Source organism: Hyposmocoma kahamanoa, unplaced genomic scaffold (genome assembly GCF_003589595.1).
Source record: "Hyposmocoma kahamanoa isolate Upper Pololo Valley unplaced genomic scaffold, ASM358959v1 220, whole genome shotgun sequence".
Lineage (NCBI taxonomy): Eukaryota > Metazoa > Arthropoda > Insecta > Lepidoptera > Cosmopterigidae > Hyposmocoma > Hyposmocoma kahamanoa.
In genome coordinates, this window is record NW_020653740.1 from 4,164,527 (window position 1) to 4,183,418 (window position 18,892).

The following is an 18,892-nucleotide window of genomic DNA, read 5'->3' on the forward strand; positions in this document are numbered from 1 at the left end:
AATGTCCGTCGCAAATGATATGTTTTATTTTACTTTGTGACTGTAATTATCGTGGCATGCGATGTGGAATATTTTCTAGTGTTTACAATCGTGGAAGTGCTCATATTTAACAAAAATGATTGTCCAGGAGCCTATACAGGTAGACACCACACCAACTTTCCGTACCTGTCAAGCAGGATTCAGAAGTGATCATTTTGAATTTATAACATTTGAATTTCCGCAGGTTATCGTTTGGGATTGTCTGAACAATTACGAGTATGACAATGCTATATTTCTGGCAGAGAGATTGCACGCTGAAGGTAATCAAAATCGTCTTAAATTTTTCATTTACCCTCAGAACTTTCCTATCATATTTGTGTGACATTATTTTGTATATTTTTGTCATAATTACTATTTTAATTAAGAACGATAATGTAATTTTAAAATCATTCCATAATTATGCCAATGATCGTTGTATGTTTGCAGTTAATTCAGAGGAAACAGCATTTTTGTTAGGAACCTGTTACTATAGAGCCCGAAGAGTCAACGAAGCTCACCATTTATTGAAAAATGCATCCCCATCACTACCACAGGCTAGATTCTTACTAGCTAAATGCTCCATAGAACTGAAATAGTAAGTACCATTTTATACCTATAAGCTGAACTTGGGATGACATGACACTCATCTATCTATCAGGTGGAAATGTACGCCTTAATTGTTTGTGCCGATTTGACCCTGATGAGAGGCAATGTTGACAAGTATACTTTTGTAAGCAGTAGGAGCTCCTTGTGAAAGAGTTCGTCCAGGGAAGTACTGCCACCTTATCTATTTCAGCCACCAAGCAGTAATGTTAGCATTACTGTGTTCCGGTTTTGAAGGGTATAGATGCTGATGAAGTTACAGGCACAAGGGACTTGTCAACTTGTCTCAGGGTGATGGGCACAGTGGCAGTGCCCCTCAGATCTTTGCGATTTGAAGCTCTTCAGTGGCACTGCAATTGTTATGGACAGGAGTGTAGCTTACCATCAGCACGACTTGTTTGTCCCGTCACTTAATATTATTTAAAAAAAAATGACATACACTCAGATAGTCAAGCAGCTCTACATGTTCTAACCTCAGCCAAACATCAAGGATAGTTGAGGACTGTGTGACTATACTGAATGCTCTTGGGAAAAGGAATAAAGTGGTCCTGCGCTGGGTTCCAGGCCACTCTGACATTGAGGGAAATGAGGTAGCAGACAAAGACTGGTGCTAGGGAAACCTTTATTGGACCTGAACCCTTTACAGCAATAGCATACAGCCTGGCAAAACTCACTCTGCTAAATGAGAGCACACAAGTCTCCCGAGAAGTGTGGCTACAGAGCAAGGGTCTTGAGCATTCAAAAGCACTGATAGCTGCCTACAGAAGTTCTGCCCTTGGACAGATATGGCATCAGAATGCTCACTAGTCTTAACAGGACCCTGGCTTGAACAAGAACATGTCAAATATTGGGCAGAGAGAGAATAGAGAGTGTAGATCCTGCCACGAGGCGGATGAAACTCCTGTTCATCTTCTCACTCAATGCTACTCCCTGATGGGCATACGAAGCTCCATACTGGGAAGGCACATGCCACAACCAGAGGACATAAAATCAGTCAGGAAAGTCCTTTGTTCTGCAATGTTGGCCTTGGCTCCAAACTAATTAGTGGTGATTACAATAGATCAGCTGAAGGTCGCACTAATGAGGGTCTACATATGCCCCGAATGAAGCCACCATAATAAAAAACAAGTACCAATTTGATTATAAGGATAATTTATTGTTGTTTTACTTTACTGTTGCTATGTATTATTGATTTTATATTTTTGTTTTAGTTACAAAGATGCAGAGTTGGTGCTGGGAACAAACTTAGATATTGTGGCTTCAGAGTTTGGAGAGCAGGCACCATATGCCTTGCAATTACTTGCCAAAATCTACAATATAACAGAAAGGAGAAGTAAAGCAGCTGAGGCGTATCGAAAAGCCTTGTCACTCAACCCATTCATGTGGAAATCTTTTGCGACTCTGTGCAATATGGGTGAAAAAATAGATCCCCATGTAGTATTCCAAATTAATAACACCGAATTTTCCTTTGGTGTTTCAACATTAGTGAATCTAGTCAGCAATTCAGAAAATATATCTTTTGTGAATAGCAACATTCCTAATAGTAATACTAGCATTTCTAGTATGAATAATGTCACACCAAATAATATTGCTACTCGGACCCCTATGACTATGTCCACAAGTATCACACCTGACACTCAGGCTCCTATGAAGCGTATGCATAGTGTGTTCAGTGGGGTTGCTCCAATACCATTCTCACCATCATTTGGCATGCTACCAATGGAAGAATCTCCTGTACTTTATACTCCAACACTTACAGATTCTAATGAACAGAAAGCTATACCCAAAATAGTAAACTCATTACGAGCACAAATGGGTCAACTAAAAGATGCCGTTTTCAGTCCAGCTCCTCGATGTACCTTAGGTCCTGCCCCTCGAAGATCTTCAAGACTATTCAGTAATAACAATAGCAGTTACTCAGTTAAAGAAAATAATAAATCACCCAGTAGAAAGTTTGTAGCACCTAAAAGCCCTTCAAGAAAAAATAAGCAGAGAACTGCCAAAAGCAGTATTAAGTCTAATTCCGCTGACTCTACAGAAAAGAATAAGGGCATGGAGACAGTAACCCCTATTACACCAAAGAACTCTAATGGTGTAGCATTGTTAGGATTAATGAAAGAATTAGGTGAAGCATATAAAGCTCTTGCATTCCTAGAGTGTAAAAATGCAATTAAATTATTCCAAGACATCCCACCAAAGCAACTTTCCTCTCCGTGGGTGCAGACGATGATAGCGCGCGCTCATTACGAATTGGCGCAATATGAAATTGCTGCCAAAATATTTGCAGAAATAAGGAAACAATATCCCAATCGTACAGATGGAATGGATATTTATAGTACATGTTTATGGCACCTACAGAAGGAAGCACAATTATCAGCATTGGCTCAAGAATTAGTAGAATTAAACAGAAATGATCCCATTGCCTGGCTTGCTTCAGGTAACTGCTTTTCACTTCACAAAGAACGGGAAACGGCACTAAAATTCTTTAAAAGAGCTGTGCAGTTAGACCCAGACGCAGCTTATGCACATGCTTTACTAGGTCATGAGTATGCAGTAGCAGAGGAAACAGACAAAGCTTTAGCAAGTTTCAGAACTGCAGTAAGTATCGATCCTCGTAATTACGTGGCTTGGTTTGGCATAGCAACGGTATACGCCCGACAGGAAAGATGGAAAGCGTCAGAAGTGCACATTAGACGCGCACTCTCCATACATCCTCATTCTGGGGTACTAAGATGTCAACTAGGATTAGCACAAGCAGCTCTAGGAAAAATGGATCGTGCACTGGCCACTCTTGAAAGGGCGGTGGCGTTAGATACGGAAAACCCTCTGTGTCGTTTCCACAGAGCTTCAGTGCTGTTACGTGCGGGAAGGCCGCAAGATGCGCTATCTGATCTCCATCATTTAAAAGACATAGCTCCAAGAGAATCATTAGTGTACTATTTACTGGGAAAAGTGCACAATAAGCTAGGAAATTCCCACCTCGCTCTGATGCATTTTAGCTGGGCTACAGACTTAGATCCAAAAGGAACTGGTGGCCACATTAAGGAAGGCTTTGACCCCTCGAAACAAGATGACCCTCCTGAAAGGTCAACTTAGAATGGATGGATGTGTGTAGAAGGATTGTATTGCAGCTTCGCGCACGCGAACGTCGGCGGTGCAGTCGCACTTGACTGATCCCTTGTAAATATCGCGTCTCTGACAGAGTCCTCGATTGACACCAAATTCTTCCAAATAGGTTAGTTAACCTATTATATTATTGGTAGGGCTCGCAGGTGCGCAGTGGCATTTAATTGCTATAGAAATAAGGGAGTATGTGGATTTGTTTATATAGAGTAAGTTGTGGATATTCCTAATATTATCCTAGTTCACTATTATTATACCTTGTAAAGCTAATAATTCCTAGAATTATAGAATTTTTAAAGAGATACTTTAGAAAGATCTAAGACGCAGGGCCTTGATCTCAATGGGGTGTTTTCAATCAATTTATCAATTATCTCAACATTTAAATCATTGACTATGGAATTATTGTAACATTGCCATAATAAATTCGTGATATAAGTTTGGCTAACAGTCTGCTTTTGTTTGTGTACCTGTTTCGATATTATGAGACGAGGTCGGTGGAACATGTGTAGTATTATAAAAATTAGACATGTTTCCGACAACCGCTGGCGGTGCTTAGTTTTTTTTTATCATGATTGTATTGTATTTTTAGGCAAAATTAAGCTTGTGTCAAAACTACTGCATGTAGACATTGTTAGGTCCGCTTTGACTCAATTTCGTTGGGCGATTTCAATGTCGCCCATGTACTCTAGCATTTTTATTAAATCATAAAGGCGACGAAAAAAACTGCTTTTGAATGTTATAAAGGTCTGAAAACGATCCCTGATACAAATTTGACAATGTTTTTGTACTATAATCTAAATGGGAAAATGTACAGAAAGCCTGGACCTTAGTTTGTAGTTAAAATTACTTTTGTCTTTGTGTATGTACTTGTTACAAAATAACTAAGCACAGTATGTCACTTTGAATTCACCAATAAACTGTTATAGTTCTGTGGACAGACATGTTTAGACCACCTGTAATTGTATGTATGAACTATAAAACCGATATAACATTGTTGTGAGTTTCATTTATAAACACAAATAAATACCACCAAATATATAAAGTAGTCACTTTTACTAAGCACGAAATATTCGTAATCAATGTATTCTTATACAACATTTAACACATCTGTTCATCAAATTTATTAATATAGTACCTTCAACTTCACAATCTAGCATAATCTTTGAGAAATGCAAATAAATCTCCGTCACTCAAGTACACTATCATTTCAGATAAAAGAAAAAATTGCTATACCTATGTACAAGTACACTCCCAAAATGTAAATTTTATGTTAGTTTTTGTAGTATGGAGTCTAAAGCTCTTCGTACTGTAGGGTCATTGAGGAGTTTATTTTGGGCTGGAGCAGGTACAGGTGCTGGGGCAGGTGGCGGCGGGGAAGGTTCCGCAACCGGAGTGATCACTTTCTTATCGTTTAATATGCTGAGAATCCTCTGTTGAAGGTCTACTTCTGTCTTTTTAGTTGGCGCGGTTGTTAGAGGCTCGCCTAGTTCTATTTTTACTTGCTGCTCTCGACGTTCCTGTTGAAAAGGAGAAGATAGCAGATGTAGAGTAGAAGTTGTAGCTTTCCTTCAGGATTGCGATAGATTTAATTATCTACTACAACGGTGAAGCTAGAATACGTGGACTGATTTTAATAACTGAGCTCTTTGACTTTTAAAAATACTGTAATCGCATTTACTATATTTTTCGCTATTTGACGAGGGTCTCTGAATAGTAAAACCCGCATGTCTATATCGTATTATTAAATATCATGATGTACATTCTTTGGCTACTGCATTGGGAGTACAATAGTGAAGTAACTGAATTTTACAGACCTGTAGGTATTCAATGACTTTATCATACTGGAGTACTGTCAGTGTGCGGCCATCTGCCAGCTGACCCAGTAACGCATAAACAGCTTCCCGTCCGGAAGGTCCGCCGCGTTGTACCTCTTGAAAGTTACGAGAAAGCAGCTGCAAGGCGTCTTCTAGAGGCATGTTTCGGTGCTCTGTGAACGCAAGTAAATTGTACTCATTAGCGAACGAACGTGATATATAAGAGTAGATAACGTGGTTCTGGTGTGCACGTGTGAAACAGTCTTCAGTCGCGAGAATAAGTACCTGATTATCGAGGTCTTAGGTTTTCGCGATTGTTACACATAGGAAATGAAACAATTTTTTCGAATATAAATCTGTGTATATTTTTTCAAACAAACCAACGTTTCGGTCCCTTTACAGGTCCTATGGTCACGGTTGACTGAGGTGGTAAAGTTATCAACCAGTTAAGTGTAATATTAATTAAATATCTTATTTTTTAATTTTTTTTAAGGAACATTCAAATTTACGCTACATATGTTTTACAATTCTTTTATTCATATGAATTTTTTTATTAAATTAAATTTATTATTAATTAATAATGAATATAATAAATTATAACATATTAATTAGTGCTGCAGTCTGTCTGTTTGGGATTTTTCATCAAAGGAAATACTGGATCCCAAACTAGTAGTACGGAGAAACCATCTTCCCTGTTGAAATTAGAATGTTTTTTAATTTCCATGGCCTCTTACAGCATCTTGGGTAGATAACGGATTTCTTTTGCAAGGACATGAGGTTTGTCAAACTAGATTGAATCTGTAGGTTTATCCATGATACGCTATGACGTGAGAGGTGCTAGACCCAATGCTAACTGGGGACATTACACATCTTCTGAGGGCTGTGAACCTCTTAGTTGTGCAGGTTTCATCACGTATTCCTTCACCGAAAAGCTCATGGTCAATTTCAAATTAAATTTCCTACATAAATTCCGAAAAACTCAAGAGGTGAGAGCCAGAATTCGAACTTGCGGCCACTGCATTTTTATTTTAAATGTTAAAAAAAAAATCAGTAAAGATAGTCAATAAAAAGCACATAAAAACTAACTGACATTGTAAAATTAAACTTAGGTATTTAATTAATAACTTTTGTAACTATAGTGAAAAAATAGGGTGGTTTTCATTAATATTAGACATAACTGGTTGGTGACTTTACCACCTCAGTCAACCCGTGACCATGGGTCCCGTAAAGGGCCCGAAACGTTGGTTTGAAAAAACAAATATACGCGATTTAAATCCGAAAAAATAGTTTCATTTCCTGTGTAACAATCGCGAAAACCTAAGACGCACATAAATTAAATTTGTCCAAGATCATAGTTACTTGTTAAAAAAGGCAAACAGTACAGTTTAAAAAGTTGGTTGGATGTCCGATTTTATTGCCAGTATTTATAATAAACAAACCTTGTGGCAGTCCATGTAAAATAGTCAGTGTCAAAGATCTATGTTCTTGATTCTGAGGCATGACTAGAATAGCGTATAGACAGCCGCGAGACGCTATGTTCCCCAAGACTTTCCCAATAGGCACATCTTCCATGGGGAATAACAGATCTACGACGATGCCCAGGCGTTTTAAACGACCTTCTATGTACTCTGCATATTCTCTGTAAGAAGAAATACATTGTGTATAGTTACATCCTTGAGCAAGGCGTGGGATCTATGAGGCAGGGGTTAGCGATGTGACGATGCTGACCTCCTTCATCGTCATCCCACCTTTTTACAGGTTCCTGGCCACTTTTAAAATTTTGATTCGTTCTCGGATTCCCTCTTACCTTACCTCGTTCTGTCATCCATCACTTTATATATATATATATATAGGCCTTTTTGGGGTAAGTGTTGTCTGCATTGTTTAGTAGTTTATTATAATTGAATTTTTTAAATCATTTTATTATTTTATATTTTACAGCGTTTTGCCACACAAATGGGCACCTTCAAATTAGACGCTTGTAGACGCGCTGCAGTGGCGCGACAGCCGCGTGTCTCTAGTAATTACTATTTCCCTCAATACCGGGGTTTACACAGACCCTCTGTCGTGCGTGATACAGCAATCGTGCGCGATTGAGCGCGCGTGTAAAGACGTTGGAAGGAAAATCATTCGCAGTAACACTCGCCAGTTTCACGCGGTCTATCTTGCGTTCACACGGATGCTCTTTCCGTTGTAACAAACACGAGCAATCACGCGTGTAAGAACGTTAGCTTAAAAAATTTCAAACAGGTGATCGGGCATGATTGCGCGTGCAGCCTTTGCGCTGTGCGCTACTGATCACGCGCGATAGAGTGATTGCGTAAGGCTGCCTTTCCACCAGAGATGTGCGACGTAGCCAGGCGGTGTGCGAGGAAAATATCCACCAATAGGGTTACTTCATTTTCCTAGCCTCGCTTAGCGCAGCTCTATTGCTATATTCTATAGCTATTGTGACTGCAAAAGTGTTACGCGCGTGTCACGACAGTGGCGCTGCAACTGCGTTGCTAAATATTGTATGAAAATTAGCATTGGCGTTTAATTAAGCGTATAATTTGACGGTACCCTAAAGTTCGAAGTTCACCACGTTGGCTCAACGGTGTTGTGTGCGGGTAGGTGACTTCACACGTCAGCTATGTTAACGTTATGCGACGTGTAGTTAAAATCGTATTTTATGCAATCATTGCATTATAAAGGTTCTCTAAGTCGAGTACCGTGTACGAGATTTTAAGACCTAATTACGTAATATGATTGCATAGTATGCTTTTGCTACAAGTAAATATAATAAAGAAACACAACCAATATTTAATGTTTATTTTGTTAACAATCTATGACAACAAATTCGAGCGAAAGGCAAACAAACGCTACAAAACAAAAAACAAAGAGAGAATAGAAATGGCCAAGTACAGCTTATATTTTTACAATATTTCTTTATAAATGTTTATGGCCCGGCTGCAAGACATTTAGGCCAATTTAACCAATCAGGAGGCAGTAAAGCGTTTGAGTAGCATAATATTTGAGAATTTAATTAGCAAAAATACGAAGTTCTTTTTTTTAAATTGTAATTTTTAAGCTTTTTGAATGTCATGATGTTTGACCACCATGATGTTCAATTATTTTTCTAACCAAACTAAACCAAAAAAAAGTTACTAACTTAGTTGGCAATGCGTCTGGCATGGTTTGCTGGAAGACGTCGAATCCAGTCGGATGGAAGGAATGTTTTTTAAGTGATCGTTTTTTTTTAATAATAATAATAATTATAATGAGTTCAGTAGCGAGAACCATAGACTACAATTTTTATTCAGAATTAAAAAGAGCGCCATTGTGACTTGGTTTATGGTTTAGGTGTAGACATAAATAATTATGTGGCGTATTTGTATTAGGGGCTGTGTCACAATAATATAATTATTGAAACCTGTGATTAGTGATAATCATTTAGTGAATAAACACGAAAGCCATAATTCATAAATACACCTGTAACCACAGACATATTATCTAGATAGACGCCGCAAGTACAGTAATTTGGAAGAAAAACAAGCGTGCCACATTTTTTGTACCCACTATGACGTCACAATGACTATTTAGTGATGGAAACCTCCTTCCGCTCAAATTGATGAATGGCAAGACAAATGAAAATGTTACTGCTGACAAAATATGGTGAAATCTTATTAATCAGAAGAGGTTTACTTAATGACCGCCTCGTGTGAAATTTTTGTGGTTTGTTTATTATTTCTCCGATTTCTAACTCTGCTACTCTGCATATTTGGATGGCATCTTAGGTGGGATAAACTAGACCACCTTCGTCCTCGAAAGCAACGAACTCATACGTATGACCAACTCCAGGTTTTTGTAAAGACAGCGCACTGTTAATTCTTTGCATTATATATATTTTTGTTTTACTCGTACTAAATATCCGGCGATGTACGTAATTATTTGCTCACTACATTCGGACATTCGAGACAACGTTCTGCAAAAATTATCGAAATTACAATAATTACAAAAGATAATAGATATTACAAAACTGAAAAAAAAAAACGAAACGTTAGTAAACGTTATAACAAAAGAGTTATAAATATTTCTATAATATTGCTAAGGTCATAATAACTATCGTCCCTTGGTTTTCAAAATCGATAACAGTGTTGCCTAACGTATACTTCACTAAATGTTAAATTTGGTCAAAAAAACTGTACAAGCGGCCGTACCACGAAACTGAATGCATTATACAAAGTGCGTTCGTTCGATATTCATGGCATATTAAGAAAAATCGCACCAAGTAAAAGCCGCAATGTATTACAAACACTCGGTTGCATATTTGTTTTCTCGAAATTCATACAAAACCAAAATAATTTTTAAAATAAATTAAGCAATTTCTGATTACAAAATCACTTGCCCGTGGAAGGAAATGTCCCTGTTTACCCGCAGTTATGGTGCTTTTTCAGTTTATAATGGCAAAGTTATGCATTTCTCGCATTTTCGACTGGTGTTTATCGACGATAACGGCCGAGCTCGTTCTGAAGTGTAGCAGCGGCAACTAAGTGAATTTCACTTATAATCACATATAACTTTGTTTTACATAATGCTAAGTTCAATGATCTCATCTCTAGGACAATTTTCTATATAAATATATTTTGAAACAATTTTTACACAGCTCTCCTGTTTAGTTAATAGCAAATAAACAGTCTGTCTCAATTTCTACTGATGTCTAAAGAGAATACAGGCGTCCGTCAGTATTTCTATGTTCAAAGTACCTTGTCGGCTTTAAACATGTTTTAGCAAAAAAACAACCAACCAATATAATATAATCTTAGATAAAATCTGGAATTATACTCACGTAAGTGCTTTAGAAACAACAATGATCTCGCAATCGTTTCTCTCAGTGACGGGCAAGCTTCTGGGATAATCTGGCAGTTGTTGCGAATAACGATCGTAGCCGACTCTGTCTGCCCATTCGCCTGGAGTTATTAATAAGTGAAATATGTAACATTATGGAAGAATGAGTGTTACCATAATAATGCCACAAATTTGCAGTCGACCTCAAATGTCTCAATCAAATTTAGAACATCTTCAAAAAGACCGGGTTAAAAGCAGGGTGAACTACGCACGTCAATGTTGACACGTAAGATTTAAATTCAACTCTATGTCGCTTGTGATAAGAATAGGTATCCAAAAAACAAATTGTCAAGCTTGATGAAAAAATAATAATAAATGGAGTCACGAAAGGAGATAGTGGCTTGGATCTGCCTGAATATAGTAAGTATAGCTATTTTGTATTTTATGTCAGTATGTACCTCTTCCTCCTACCGGTGATCGTTCTCGATAGCCGGCAGGTCCGCCTACAGGTGCACCTCGGCCTCTGATTCCCCGACCCCGTGGGCCACCACGAGGAGCCCCCCTCCCGCGACCACGAATTCCGCCGCGGCCTTCATGAGTTCCTTCTCCCCTTTCTTCGTAATCATCATTTCTGAAACCTATAAAACACAATGCTGAAAGATTTATTTAAAATAAAAACTACGAAATTATAATTCAAGACGCATATTTTTTCTTTAATATAAAATGCTTAAGTGGCCATAGTGTCATTTACAGTTTCTCACCTCTCCCCAGTGAGGTATCTCTAACACCACCCTAAATTGAGTGGTGTACATAAAAAACTTTAAAAGGTTTATGCTATACCATTTTATCTATTTTTACTTATTATAAGTTATGTATGTTATAAATAATAATTTAATTATTTAAGCATATAAGCATGACATAGTATAGAATAATAAATACCTACTCTACACTAAATGAATTAATCACAGTTGCTGCTTTCTACTGTGGTTCTCTATTTGTACTAATAAAAAGAAGCAAAAATTCAATATTATAGTTTAATTATTATTAAAATTTTATCTTTAATCTGCTGAGTAATTACTGCAGTGGAGTGAAAATGATGAACCATTTATTTGGATTATTTACGTCTTTACATTATTCATGCGTATAGTTCTTTTTGTTTTAAAGCCGAACTGTTTGTTAGGGACACAGACATACACTAAATTAGTTAAATTCCCTGACAGATATTATATTACATATGACTGTCAGGGAAGACATGCTTAGACTATGGAAATCAAAGGACATATCATATGTTGACATACATAAATCAGACGTTATATGTATATGATTCATTTCGACATTGAAAACATAAACATGGTATTGTCTTTGTCTAACTACTGCGTGCCGTCGTAAGCCAAAAGAGATAGCATTACATTGGTCTGTGCCAAACACGGGAATCAAAAATACGTAACGTCATTTTAAATGCCAACTATGTTCATTTCGCACTACATGAGGTACATGATACGGTTGTCAAAGGGAAGTACATCAAATGTCTAAACAAATATTCTCCCAAGTGTTTTATTGAATTATTTGCATGGATAGTAATAGAATGGATAAAAATATCGACAGTGACAACAATTAGGTATTAATAAAAATCCGTCGCTGCAGCATTAAGGGATGTGGCGTCAGCAAAAGCGAAAATATAGACAATGTAACATTGCACAGGCATGGTTATTTTTCTGACAATAAATCACACAGTAGCTCAAATATCTCATGTAATTAGACTTATTTAACTAGTTTATTTATAAATCTTGCCAAATTTTGCTTTGGTTACTTCAGATTGCCTACTTGTTTGTATATTTTGATGATTTTTGTTAATGATTGTTTTGTGATAGTGTTGTTCTTATAAGCGTACATATTATCGAAATTCTGTTATCAAAAAAATATTATATAGATAGCTTATTTGCCTTGCCATAGTTCAGTGTCACTCGCCTAGCTGACCGAGCGAAGGCGAGTGCCATCGTGTATATGGCTCATTTGGCGCTTATCACAAATCAAAGGCGCTCGGCCAATAGTGTTCAGACGTGTGTCCGTCCGCATATGAAATGCATACTGAATTTTAAGGCAATTAAAAAAAATGCCACAATTAATACAAAACAAAGAAAGCCCGCATAAATTAACAAAATGTAATCTTGTTCTATTTCTGCGAATAATCAGGACCGATTATTCGCAAAAACAGAACAAGATATTCCCAAATGGAATATTGATCTACTTTAATTAAATGTATTAATCATACTTTGATTACAGTAAACTAAAGAAACAAAAAACAGTTTCAACGTTCAAGCCATACATTTGCATGCCGGATTATTTACTTATCGATAGATTATGGTACAACACTAAAGAAATCCGCCTTTTGTAGCATTCAATTTTTGTTTAGATATGCACGTTCATTCTATAGTTAGGGCAGCTCTTTTCCTTTATTTTTTTCCATTTTATTATCTCTTAGACTGGCGTTGTTACAGCAGCGGGTCATGAAACTGATGGCTAGTAGAAGAGTTCGACAGTTCGTGGCCTTCATTACGACATATATATTATTATATTCTAATTTTTTATTTCTATAATGCTTTCTTTAACCGATCTGGGACATTGGTCATCCGGAACAATAACAATGAGTGCCACTTTAGGTACTACTAAAGATGTATAAAACAAATCAGCAAAAGGTTGCGCCATTTTGACACATAAACACGTCATGGTAAACTAACTATAGAGGTGCATAGCTTCCTACCATTCCTACTGAATCGTAAAAATGACACAGGAGAAGGTAGTTGCTGAAAACTATGATTTTGATACTATGTTAGTATATTATATGCAGTGAATTTTTCGTTCTGATGTTTTGTTTGAATAAGTCTCCATTACTACTTTATAAATGGCATTTAAAAAAAAATTTATTAACAAAGATTTAACTTACTCTGATCCCCAATGTAATTGCCGTAGCTGTCATACATGTCTTCTGTCTCTTCAGTAGCCCCGAGATTATCATTGTGGGCCACTGCAGGGGCTACTTCTGGGTGCACTGTGCCCATTTCTGAATCGGAGCGCCTGTCCAGAGCAGGATTTGGTTGACTTTATTCGTTGATAATATGTACACTTAGTTTATTTATTTATTTATAAAATATGCAAGAAATCTGATAGTTGACAATGTATGAATAATCTTAAAGATTTTAATATTTATGATATTAACAATAAATTAACTGTCTACATCTTGAATACAACAAAGTATCTAATTATGACAAAGAGTAAAATGCAGACATAGGAGAAAAATAAATTTATAATATAATAAGTGGATACCTACATGTGTGTAAGTTTACCCATATAATCATCTTGATATCTAAAAAAAATAAAAGTAAAACTCAAATATTGAACAATAAGAATGATGAACAGATAATTTGAAGCCATCTTGCAATTTAATTATTAAATGACTTAATGCATTTTGAAACAGGTATACCAAATGTCATTTCCATATTGTCAGTTTAAAGGTAAAATTCAGCTAAAAGCCAAATTGATTATTAAAGATAATTAAGACACAAAATTGTTTTTTCAAGATGTAAAATCATTATAGAGCTTGTATGTAATAAAACTGTGTAAACTTGTTTTAAGTATTTTATACTGAATTTTTGTTGCAATTGTTCGTCCCAATGAAAAAAAAAAAACATAGTAAGATAATTTTTTGTTATCAATATGTTTCTGAAATTTACCTTTTAAACGACACTATGTCCATGTTGATAAGTTGAATTTGTAAACCTGGGGAAAACTTTTTCTTCAATGATAGCAATATTTTTGTATCTGCTTTAAAATTAATTTTGTTGCTCTTTAAAATTAAATAGCAAGGTGGCTTGGATTATTTATTTATTTAATTTTTAATTCAGACAATAAGGTTCATAAATTGGTTAGTAACAGTTTTCTACTGGCTTTGTTAGTAAAAAGAAAAATTTGTCTGGCAGTGTATAAATAATGTCCTGTTTGTTTGTGTAATTGCTCACTGGCAATAATTTTTCTAGAAAGTATTTAAAATAAAAAAAAGGATTACACATTCTAAGACTGCTTAATTCTAACTATAATCTGTAGTTTTTGACCTCCTTTAAAACTTGTAACAAACATGACATCAAAATACAATGTAATAGATAAGTATTGGCAATAACATAGTTCAGTTAAAATTATTAAATAATGTATTACCATAATAACACAAGTATGATAACTCCTTTTGTATGCAACAGTGCAGCTTATATGTGAGCACACATACTACTTGTCATGTATGTTCGGATGCACACATTCGCATAATAATGAGAGACGCATTGGACGACCAGTGCTGTGCAATGAAAATGCATTGCAAAATTATTACGCGGGTGCATACAAATCCCACTACTATGTTTGTATGGAGTTACCATACATGTTTTGTCTTTAAGGGCCACTTCTATCTTGCCCACAACGGCGTGTAGGGCCGATTCTACCATACATGTTTTGTAATACCATTATTATTATTATTTGTATTATGCCTAAAATAGTCACATTTATTATTATTGGGTGGCTACAATCAGGGCCTTTTTGGCCCCTCATTAACTGATATATAGTGACCACCACTAATTACACTTTGGAGCCAAGGTCAACAGCATTAAACAACTGAAGGACTTTCCCAGCTCCCACAATTTTAATGTCCAGTATGGAACTTTGTACGCCCATCAGGGGACAGCACTGGGTGAAGTGATGTCCAGGTGTTTCATCCACCTCATGGCAAAATCTACACTCTCTATTCTCTCTCTGCCCCTTTATGTGACATGTTCTTGTTAACGCCATTCCTGTTCAGTGACAGAGCTTCTCTACAGTCTATGGCACTGTAGGCAGTTATCAGGGCTTGTAAATGCTCAAGACCCTTGCTCTACAGCCACACTACTCGGGAGATGTGTGTGCTCATTGAGTAGAGTGAGGAGAAAATTGTCGTAAATAATGTGAAAATTATTATCTGCATATGCAAACTTGTCGTGTCGCATAATATAGAGACTAAATAAATAAATTTGAAAACTTACTTTTGAGTCTGAGCAGTCCTAACACTAAGAGTTTTCCCTTTGAAAACACTGCCATCACATTTTGCAATAGCTTCGTGAGCCTGCGATTCAGTGTCAAACTGCACGAATCCAAAGTTCCTGTTCACAATGATGCCGTTGATCTTCCCATAAGGCGAGAAATGATTGTACAGCTCGTCTAGACTAGGTTTGTCAATGAGACCGCCAACGTAGATGCGAAGATGAGCAGTGGAAGGATCTTTCATATCCTGTCTATTTAAAGTTAAGGAATCTGCAATAGTGATCACTTGTTAACAACATTACAAAAAGGATAAATTGAAAATCTTTGATTTAAACACCAAGAATTGTCGGCGTCTAAATAACAGGTTTTATTCGCAAAATACTGCTTCTGAATCCAAATTATGAAACGTGTCTTGTTTGTACTAACCAGCCATGGTCGATACTAAACGTAATATTACGAAAAACCCTAGTTAGAAGCTTTAATATAATAAAATATACACCGAACAAGAAGCGGTTTGCTTCACGTTTGCTTGTTTATTTTTTTATTCTTTTCGTTAAGAAAAGGCAAAGGTTCAACACCATACAGCCAACTCGCAATTTGACAGCCTTTGTTTTAGCAACAGCCAAGAAGCTTTTTAAGCTTGTTGGTAACAGCTTGGAGGATGGAAAAAAATAAAGGAGCAACAGTGACATAATTTCTCAATAGAATCTAAACCCCATGTAAGTAGTAATTAATATTTTTAGAAGTAGGTAAATATTTTTCCTCTTTTTCAGAGTTCACATCTATTTAGTATAATACGAGTCCTATACCCTTAGAGGATGGAAAAAAAATAAACCTATACCTACTACCTACGGTGGGGTCGGGCTCGGCCTGCGGCGCGTGGTCGGTTTCACATTAGGGGGTGTGCTTATGCTCTTCGTTGGCACAGTGATTAAGTACTATGGGCGCTTAATGAGGAGGTTCCAGATTCGATCCCTGATTTGAACCAAAAAAATATTTTCAAATGGCCAGGGTATTCTAGGTATTGAATTATCGTTACTCTGGTACTCATAGTACAAGAAATTCCCTACTATGAAATCAGAAATTTGGAGTGATTGTCTGGCATTATTTCGTTAACTTCTCTTTTTGGCATAGCTTCCAAGAAAAAAGAATCTAACAGAGAGACGGTCGAGATACAACAACGCTATAAGCATCTTATTTCCACTACATCGGGAAGTATGCCTCACATTTTGAACAACTGTGAAATCTTGTACCTTAATAGACTCTCCGTATCCTATCTACGTAAGGTGGCGTGCGGACTCTTCGGGCTTCGCCCTCCACTACACCTCGGCCTACGGCCGTAAAAGTAAAAAGTAAATTTTGACTGTAAATTATTATTAAATACCCATAGAGATCCCCACATGTCGATTTTCAGCTGAATTAGAGCAAATTTCCATCTGCCGCCAAAAAGTTTGCATGACAGTCATGTTAAAAAACGGCACAAAACAAGTTTTGACCGCAAATTATTACTAAACACCCATAGACAAATTATTACTAAGCATCGAATTAGAGCAAATTTTCATGTGCCGCCAAAAAACACTTCTATGGCAGCCATATTGGCGAAGAACCAATTTTGATCACAAATTATTATCAAGCACTCCTAGTGGCCCCCATATGCCAATTTTCAAAGGGATCTGAGCAATTTTTTTTCTGCCGCAAACGCTTCTATGACGGCCATATTTGAAAATGGCGAAAAACAAATTTTGAGTACAAATTATTATCGGCATTTCTAGTGGCCTTCAAATGCCAATTTTCAGTCGAATCAGAGCAAATCTCTCTCGGCAGCTATTTTTAACGAAAAAAACACTTATGTGGTGGCTATATTAAAAAATAGCGAAAAGAAATTTTTGAGTCCAAATTATGATTAAGGACTCTTAAAGACCCTCGCATGCCAATTTTCAGCCGGATCGAAGCAAGTTTTTCTACGGCCGCCATTTTGAAATCGCCATCTTGAATTTTTTTACACGGGCAGTTGACTACTATTACCCTCTATGACATTCCTTCCAGCACCTCCTATCTCCAGTTTCCGTGATAGAAGGCTTCGAAATTTGTATGGCGGCCATCTTGTTTATTTGAATTTCGAATATTTTTTACTTTCTGCGGAAATTGATCAAGGTGTATCTCATAAAAGTGCACAAAATCCCCCTATGTATTATGTCCCCCCATGGTCTTCTCATATTTGATACTTTGCCTTGGAGCCTATCCACGTACAACGGTAAAAATATCTTTTTTCACCATATCGGGAAGTACGCGTTCTATTTTTCTATAGAGTGAGGATTTGTAGCTTTATATATATAATAATATATATATATATATAAAGCTGGCACGCTACGACTACATTCATAGTCCTGCAATCCGGCGGACGGCAAAGCGCATTGCAAGGCAGTAAAATGAACGCTCCCTTTTGTGTTACTTTTATGTTTAAGGGGGTATTCATTATCCTGCATTTTGAATTGCCATTTGTGGGCTATATGCAGGTAGAATGTGAACAGTTGTCTGCCTGCGCGGCAAATTGCCTGTCAGGTAGTGTTTCCACTACGAAAATTATGCAAACACTCAGGTTACAAAACAAGATTTTGGTATTGTTTTTAACTAAACCAGTGATGGATCATGGAAAAATTTCCTTTTTGAAAAAAAATATATTTTCAGAAAAATAAACATTTTCCTGAGATTTTTCCAATATTTTTCCCCTCTATTTTTCTACATTTGACGTTAGCACCTGTCAAAAGTTGCAGTTTCTGAACGAAAGCAATGGATCCAATGGTTTTTTCGCTGTTGTCCAATCATTAGATCTCATTTTTGTCTAACTTGCGTTCAGCTATACGATTTTATTTTATAATTCACGCTAAATAAAAATTCAAAAGATATTTCTAAGCGAAGAACATAATATGAGCCTTCGAATTATATTTTTCTAATATTTTTCAATTTTTCAGAAATTTTTCCGTTAAAATTTCCACTAATTTTAACATTATAAATTCTCGAAAAATTTGAAAAATATAATTTCGAAGGCTCATGTTAAGATTTGAAATATCTTTTGAAGTTTTATATATATAGTTTAACTGCCTCCGAGGCCGAACGGTTACCATGCCGACTCCCACGCAGAGGTCTCAGCAACAAGCTTTTTATATATCAAAGTCATGCAACGCAAAGCAAGCAGCGCGACAACATATGCGAGCGACTCGTGAACAGTCCTACTTGCGCGTACGTGACAGAACTTTGCGTATGGGTGAAATGAGTCACCCCAAGCAAGCGGAAAATCGCAAGCACAAGACACTCGTGAATCCAGCATAATGGCTCCATCGTTTTCGTTCAGTAACTTCAGCTTTGTCAAATGTGGAAAAATATCTGGAAAAGTATATTTTTTGAAAATTATCCTTGACCCAACACTAGTTTGCATCTGACAGTGACAAAGT

The 18,892-nt window shown here is 36.6% G+C and overlaps 2 protein-coding genes across 3 annotated transcripts; one reads left to right on the top strand and one right to left on the bottom strand.

Moving 5' to 3' along the window:
* LOC113227886 (cell division cycle protein 27 homolog) lies at nucleotides 1-4,726 on the top strand. The gene is made up of 4 exons (XM_026460967.1): nucleotides 1-139; nucleotides 224-299; nucleotides 466-613; nucleotides 1,833-4,726. The coding sequence occupies exons 1-4, from the start codon at nucleotides 116-118 to the stop codon at nucleotides 3,715-3,717; spliced, it is 2,133 nt and encodes a 710-aa protein (XP_026316752.1). The 5' UTR covers nucleotides 1-115; the 3' UTR covers nucleotides 3,718-4,726.
* A 61-nt stretch (nucleotides 4,727-4,787) lies between these two features.
* Nucleotides 4,788-15,872, bottom strand: LOC113227954 (nuclear receptor coactivator 5). 2 transcript variants are annotated; one of them, XM_026461067.1, is made up of 9 exons: nucleotides 15,867-15,872; nucleotides 15,443-15,710; nucleotides 13,714-13,749; nucleotides 13,330-13,460; nucleotides 10,844-11,023; nucleotides 10,387-10,507; nucleotides 6,998-7,197; nucleotides 5,559-5,731; nucleotides 4,788-5,261 (listed from the first exon to the last, which is right to left on the bottom strand). In XM_026461067.1, the coding sequence occupies exons 2-9, from the start codon at nucleotides 15,682-15,684 to the stop codon at nucleotides 5,010-5,012; spliced, it is 1,335 nt and encodes a 444-aa protein (XP_026316852.1). In that variant the 5' UTR covers nucleotides 15,685-15,710; nucleotides 15,867-15,872; the 3' UTR covers nucleotides 4,788-5,009. The 2 variants fall into 2 exon arrangements, with proteins under 2 accessions (XP_026316852.1, XP_026316853.1); XM_026461068.1 differs by lacking the exon at nucleotides 13,714-13,749.
* Between the last annotated feature and the right edge of the window lie 3,020 nt (nucleotides 15,873-18,892).